This window comes from Crocuta crocuta, unplaced genomic scaffold, assembly GCF_008692635.1.
Source record: "Crocuta crocuta isolate KB4526 unplaced genomic scaffold, BGI_CrCroc_1.0 scaffold693, whole genome shotgun sequence".
In the NCBI taxonomy this organism is placed as follows: Eukaryota; Metazoa; Chordata; class Mammalia; order Carnivora; family Hyaenidae; genus Crocuta; species Crocuta crocuta.
In genome coordinates this window covers 1,172,116-1,179,047 of record NW_027527545.1, presented here as the reverse complement: position 1 = coordinate 1,179,047, position 6,932 = coordinate 1,172,116, and the positions used below count along the sequence as shown (strand labels likewise).

Genomic DNA, 6,932 nt, shown 5'->3' with positions numbered 1-6,932 from the left:
CTGTTGCCCTGAGGTCTCCCTGCCTGGGCTGCCCTCTCCCATCCCTGCTGGGGCTCTGCAGCAGGGGAGGGACCCCGTGGATGACCCCCCGACTCAGGGGAACCCCCAGGCCAGCAACGGCTCCCTGGTCTTACGCACTGGCCTCTGCTGCTGGCACCTCCTGCCAGGAACCCCCCCCCCCCCACCCCAGGAAGGCACACAGCCTCACTCTCTGGTTTCACAGCATCATCCCGTGCTCTCGTGGTTCACAACACGCACGTCCACACAGCCTTGCTCGTCCGCTCCTATCGTGTTGACTAGAAGGCTGAGGTCTGGGGTGCGGATAGCTCTCCATCAGCGCCGCTGCTGTAACAAAACACCACAGACCGAGGGACTTAGGAACAACGGACACTTATTTCTCACAGTTCTGGAGGCGAGAAGTTCAAGATCAAGGCGCCAGCAGGTGAAGTGGCTGGTGGGAGCTCCCTCTCTGGTTCACAGATGGCGTCTGCTCACTGGCCAGAAGGGCCAAGGTGGGGGGGGGCTCTGGGGTCTCCTTATAGGGGCCCGGTTCCCATTCATGAGGGCTCTCCTGACCTAAGCACCTCCCAGAGGCCCCCCCCTCATAGTACCGTCAACTTGGGGGTGAGGGCATCAACATATAAATGGGGGTGGGGGACAGACCTCCACAGCAGGACAGGTGTCTGTGTGGGTGAGAGGTGAGCAGTGGAACGGTAGCTGGAAGTGACAGAACAGGGATCGGAGGGCAGCCTGTCCCACCCTAACGATGCCAGTGTCACCCGCTTACCCCGGCACCGAGCCCACAGACGGGGGGCATCCGGCATCCAGAACTGGACACTCTTGGACAGTGGCAGCACAGCAGAGCTCAGGAATGACCCCAGGAGGGAGGGCCCGCAGTCAGTTGAACGTCCGACTTTGGCTCAGGTCATGATCTCACAGTTCGTGGGTTCAAGCCCCGCATCGGGCTCTGTGCTGACAGCTCAGAGCCTGGAGCCTGCTTCTGATTCTGTCTCCCTTTCTGCTCCTCCCCTGGCTCTCTCTCTCTCTCTCTCTCAAAAATAAATAAACATTAAAAACAAAATGATCCCAGGAAGCTCAGGCCACACCTGTGCTGTCTAGGACAGTCCCCACCAGCCACAGTGGCTATCGAGCACTGTGGAAGTGTGGCCGGTCCAAATCGAGATGTGCTCTGGGCAAGAAAAGCACACGTTGGGTTGCAAAATCTTACTAGGGAAAAAATGTAGGAGATGGCCCTAATATTTATATGGGTTACCTGTTGAAATATCATATGCTGGATTTGCATTAACTGAATGTATTATTCAAAATAATTTCACCTTCCTCGAAGGGCTAACATAGCTGTCATAGGACCGAGAAATTTCATTCCTATCCCCCCCAAATTGTAAACAGGCGTTCAAATAAATACCTGCACACAGGAGCATTGGTCACAATAGGCACAAGTGAGAAGCATCCCAACTGTCCCTCAGCAGATGAAGGGATACACAAAATGTAGGGAATAGTATCGTCCTGATACACGCCACAGCATGGGTGCACCTTGAAGGCATCATGCTCAGCGAAGAAGCTAGACTAAAAAGTCACGTGTTGTATGATCCCATCCATGTGAAAGACCCAGAATAAGAAAGTAGATTAGGGGCATCCAGGGGGGCCTGGGTGGCTTAGTCAGTTAAACGTCCTACTTCGGCTCAGGTCATGATCTCACGATCCGTGGGCTCGAGCCCCACGTCGGGCTCTGTGCTGACAGCTCAGAGCCTGGGGCCTGCTTCGGAGGCTCTGTCTCCCTCTAGCTCTCTGCCTCTTCCCTGCTCATGCTCTGTCTCCCAAAAATAAATGAAAATGTTAAAAAAAAGAAAGTAGATTAGTGGTTGTAAGAGGCTGAGAGAGGGGGAAATGGGGAGCAGCTGCTTATGGGGACAGGGTTCATTCTGAAACCAGACAGAGGTGATGGCGACATAATATTGTGGAGGTACTAAGTGCCATGGAATTGAACACTTTATTTTTATTTATTTATTGGATTTTAAATGTTTGTTTATTTTTGAGAGTGGGGGAGGGGCAGAGAGAGCAGGGGACAGAGGATCCAAAGTGGGCTCTGCACTGACAGCAGCAAGCCCGATGTGGGGCTCGAACTCATGGACCATGAGATCACGACCGGAGCCAAAGTCGACGCTCAACCGACTGAGCCGCCCAGGTGCCCCGGAATTGAGCACTTTAAATGGTTCATTTTATGTCACGTGAGTTTCACCTCAACTTGAAAAACCTGATAAAAACCCCCACCTGTTCTTTTTTTTTTTTACTTTTTTCAGTGTGGCAACTAGAAGATTGAAATGTGACTGCCTTCGGCTTGCTGCTGGGTGATGCTGGTCTAGACCCCTGTGCGTGCAGGGGAATCCGGCCGCATCTGAGTCCCCGGCTGACCCAGAGCAGGACCCGGACCGGTTGTAGCCCCTGGGGGCTGAGGTAGGGAGCGGAAACTCTCATCCACCAGAGGGTTTTTGATGGTCGTCTGTTCCTGAGGCCGCAGGNAGTGCAATGCCTTGAGCCACCTTGGACTTTTGGCCACCTGAAGTTCAAAGACCTGAAGGCTGTTGTTCTCGGCTGGTGGGTTAGCAGTTGCACCCTCTGTGATCCTGGTGGCAGGGAGACAGCACTTGTGAGAGGTTTTGGATGAGAAGACGTGCGTCCTGGGAAAGGGGGCCCGGCAGGATGGACTGATGGACAGGAGGTCAGTAGTGCCAGCCGGGAGGGGTGTGTCCGCGCCCTCTGGGAGTCCACAGGGCTGACTGGACGGAAACCAGCGGGGTGTACGTTTACGGTTCACCGCCCCCTCCCCCACCACGTGGCTTTGGGCGAGATCTTGGACCAGCGGTGGAACCCTTCTGACCCTTAGTTTTCTAACTCGCAGGCGCCTTCCTCAGCTTCTCCCCCTCTTGGCCCGCCCCTCCCTGCGCCGCCCTCCCGCCCCAGCTGGGCTCTTCCTGAGAAAGCGGAGGCAGAAACAAGGAGGCTCGCAGGGCCTCCAGCTCCAGCCAGCCTCTCTGGCTCCTAAACGCCAGGTGGTTCCTGAGCCATCTACTCTGCCCCACGCCGGGCATTTACATCCGTGTTGTCCCTGCTGGTCCAGCCCCTGTCTCTGGAGCCTGGAGTGGGGATACTGTTACGGCCCTCGCTCCCACTCCTGCCTCCACCCCCAGGTTAGAGCCTCTACCCCCAGATTCCGAGTTTACCCCATCACGCCTTGGCCATTCACCGATTGGCCTCTAGGTGGCGCTGCCTATCCGGTGCACCTGCCTTGGTGGGGCGCGTGCAACCTCATCTCAACCAAAGGCTCCCCTGGGCCTTCTTGGGGGCCAGGAGCTGGGGCTGGAGATGGGGACACGACCTTGAACAAGGCCCGGACTTTAGTTTTGGGGGGCTCTGAGTCTCATTTGGCTGTCCAATGGATCGGTTATTATAATACAGTCTTTGGTCTTACAGGGAAATGTGAGGCCCAGAACTCTTTTTTTTTTTTTTTTTTTTTTTTGAGAAGAAGGCACCTGGGTGCCTTTAAAACCTGTTTCCCCACTGCAAAAGCAGTCATGAATTTTGGAGAATTAATTCGGTACAGTACCAAAGTCTACACAGCCATCCGTGATGCATCTTCCCAGCCCCCTGCACCCCCGGAAGGGACCGCTGTCCGCAGCGGGCTGTGTGTCCCTCCAGATCACTTTTTACAGGAGAAATGTAGTCGTGGAGGCAGTTGTGCCTGCTGAGGCCTTCTTCATGTTTAAGGGCTGGAGCAGGGCAGGGAGGGAGCGCTGGGCCTGGGCCGACCCCCGCGTGGGAGGCTGGGGTGGGGGTGGGGCTGGAGCTCCGGGAAGCCGCCTGGCCCAACGTGGTGGGCACGTTGGGTGGACTGCAGAGGGGCTCGGGCTGCTATTCCGGGCAGGGACGGGAGGCCAGATGGAACGTGGGTGTCACGTTTAGCAGATGGGGCTGTCACGGCGGATCAGGGCAGGGGTGGAACGAGAGCGGCTCCCTGTCCACCCCCTCTGAGGACGCTACTTGGGCCAAGAACCCTCTCTGCTCAGCCTCCGCGGCCATGTCCACTGGGCCTTCAGCAGGTGTTTGGCCGTCTTCGTCGGTTTGGGCCACTCTGACGGAATGCCACCGGCTGGGGGCTTTTACAAACCACAGGGAGTTATTGCTCACAGTTCTGGAGGCTGAAGTCCAAGATTAAGGCACCAGCGGATTCAGTGTCTGGTGGGTCCTGCTTGCCTCTTAATTCGCAGACACCGTCTTCTAGCTTTTCCTCACCTGCTGGAAGAATGAGAGCTCTATGGGGTCTCCTTTATAAAGGCACCAATTTCACCGGGCGCTTGGGCGGCTCAGCCGGTTAAACATCTCACTCTCCATTTTGGCTCAGGTCATGATCTCATGGTATGTGGGATCGAGCCCTGAGTCGGCCTCTGCACTGACAGCGTGGAGCCTGCTTGGGATTCTCTCTCTCTCTCTCTCTCTCTCTCTCTCTCTCTGCCCTTCCCACACTTGTGCACATGTGTGCACACTCTTTCTCTTTCTCAAAATAAATAAACATTTAAATAACATAAAATCTTGGGGCGCCTGGGTGGCTCAGTTGGTTGAGCGTCCAACTTCAGCTCAGGTCATGATCTCGTGGTTCATGAGTTCAAGCCCTGCATCGGCCTCTGTGCTGACAGCTGAGCCTGGAGCCTGTTTCAGATTCTGTGTCTCCCCCTCTCTCTGCCCCTACCCCGCTCATACTCTCTCTCTGTCTCAAAAACAAACATTAAAAATTGAAAAAAAAAAGTTTATTTATTGAGAGAGAGAGCGAGCATGAGCCGGAGAAGGGCGGAGAGAGAGAATCCCAGGCAGGCTCCCCGTGGTGAGCCATGTTGGAGCTCGACACAGGGCTCGAATTTATGAACTGTGAAATCATGACCGGAGGTGAAATCAAGAGTCGGATGCTTAACCGACTGAGCCACCCAGGCGCCCCTTTCTTTGCTTGTATGTTTCATCCCTCTAAGCACCAGTCTCTAAGATACTGACTTTGCTGTGTTGCTGAGGCTTTTTCAAATGCATGGTGACAAGACACAGGCTGAGTGTCGGGTCCTCATTCTCCTCCTTCCGGTTGCTTCCCTAAAATCAGGGCTTTACCTCCACGCCGCACAGCATTCCTGAGGAGCCAGTGGTCCCCATCGTGGGGTGCTCTGGTTGGCACCCACACACAGATCTGACTTTCCCACAAGTCTTCCAGCCAGGCGCTGTCACCCATCCACACCCCGCCAGTCCTTTGATGGCCACTGATGGGGGTCAGATCTGCCACACCGCTAAATATGCCACTTTAGCAAAAGGGTTATTTTGAGCTGAAGGCAAGTGAGACGAAGAAGAGTTCACTGTCCTCCTCCCTTCCGCCTAAAAGCGGGGCATGAATTTCCTCTTAAGAAGGTGACATGCATTTCCCTTTTTGAAGGTGTCCCCTTTTCTCATGTGTCAGGAAGAGAAGAGTGACTCATCACTGAAGATGGCGAGGCACCAAGCTGAGTCTGTATAAACAAACTTGATGAAACCTTATGAAAATAATCCTTATCTTCCATTAGTTTCCACTATATATTTCCTAGTCACTTCGCTCCTAAGTTATCAACCTTGGAATCCCAAGCTCCCTTTTCTTTGCTAAAGTGGTATTTAAACCCGAGTCGAATCACTTTTTTGAATTTCACTGCTTTTCTGTGCACGTAAATATTAATTAAAATTGTGTGTCCTTTTTTTACTATTAATCTGTCATTTTCTTAATTTTTTTTAATGTTTATTTTTGAGAGACAGAGGGAGACAGTGAGAGCAAGGGAGAGGCAGAGAAAGAGGGAGACATTGAATCCGAAGCAGGCTCCAAGCTCTGAGCTGTCAGCATGGAGCCCAACATGGGACTCAAACCCAAGAACAGTGAGATCATGACGGGAGCCGAAGTCAGACGCTCAACCAGCTGAGCCACCCAGGTGCCTCTGTCATTTCTTAGTTTAATTCACATGTCTCAGTCACTGAATCTAAGAGGGTAGAGGAAATGTTTTGCCTCCCTGACACAGCAGAAGGCCCCCATTTCACAGACAGAACATTGAGGCTCAGAGTGATAACAATGGGGAGCTTTAGATTATAGGGAAGCAGTTCCTTTTAGCCCTGAGGATGCATCTGTAATAAGCCTGGGTCTCTCAGATTATTGTCCCCAGTAGGGAGCTGTCTAGGGCATTTGCATGGCATACTTGGCTTTTAGAGTCTCCATTTCCTTCCCCTTCTTCAGCCTTCCCGATGATGTGGCTAAGGCTGGAGACTGAGGGGATGGGAGACCAGGGCTTAAGCCAAGCCCCCCTCTCCCTCTCCCTCTCCTGGGCAGCTGACATTTACTCCTGTCTGAAGGTGTGGGTGACGGAGGCCTGGGGTCCAGCCCTCCGTGCACTCAGCCACAGGTTCGGCCTTTGGGTCTGGGGGCTGGGTGGCGGGGGGGGGGGGGAGNNGGTGGGGTTGCAGGGGTGGGGGGGGCTGCATCTCTGACTTGTTCCCTTGTGGACAGATGGCTGCAGGCTCCAGAGGGAATTGCACAGGACAAATGTGCTGTCCAACGGCTTCAGCCCCTCCGGAGGTGAGCCTTAGCCAGCAGCTGGCCCCGCCTTGGTCGGGCGGCTGCCCCAGACATCTGCGGGGCTTGTGATTGGCTAAGCTACCTAGTTAGGAAGTTCAAACCCTCTTTAGCTTTTTGTTAGACGGGTCGCTTCCCATCCCTCGGTATTATAGAGGGAGCTCTGTTTGCCTTGCCCTTTGGAGTCTCTCAGCCTTCTTTGCCCAAGGTAAGCTCAAGGGTTGAGGTCTGGAGGCAGACCTGTCGAACTTTCTGCTTTGGTGCTATGGTAATAATGGCTCACGGAGCGACGGGG

At 54.1% G+C, this 6,932-nt stretch overlaps 1 protein-coding gene across 1 annotated transcript in view; it reads right to left on the bottom strand.

Annotated features, from left to right (window-relative positions):
- Positions 1-225: 225 nt before the first annotated feature.
- The window catches only part of CACNA1A (calcium voltage-gated channel subunit alpha1 A), a 181,704-nt gene continuing 174,997 nt past the window's right edge, over positions 226-6,932 (bottom strand). The window contains exons 47-48 of the mRNA XM_077765843.1: positions 2,449-2,642; positions 226-311 (exon numbers count right to left, since the gene is read on the bottom strand). Coding sequence (XP_077621969.1) covers positions 226-311; positions 2,449-2,642 — 280 coding nt within the window. The remainder of the gene's footprint in view (positions 312-2,448; positions 2,643-6,932) is intronic.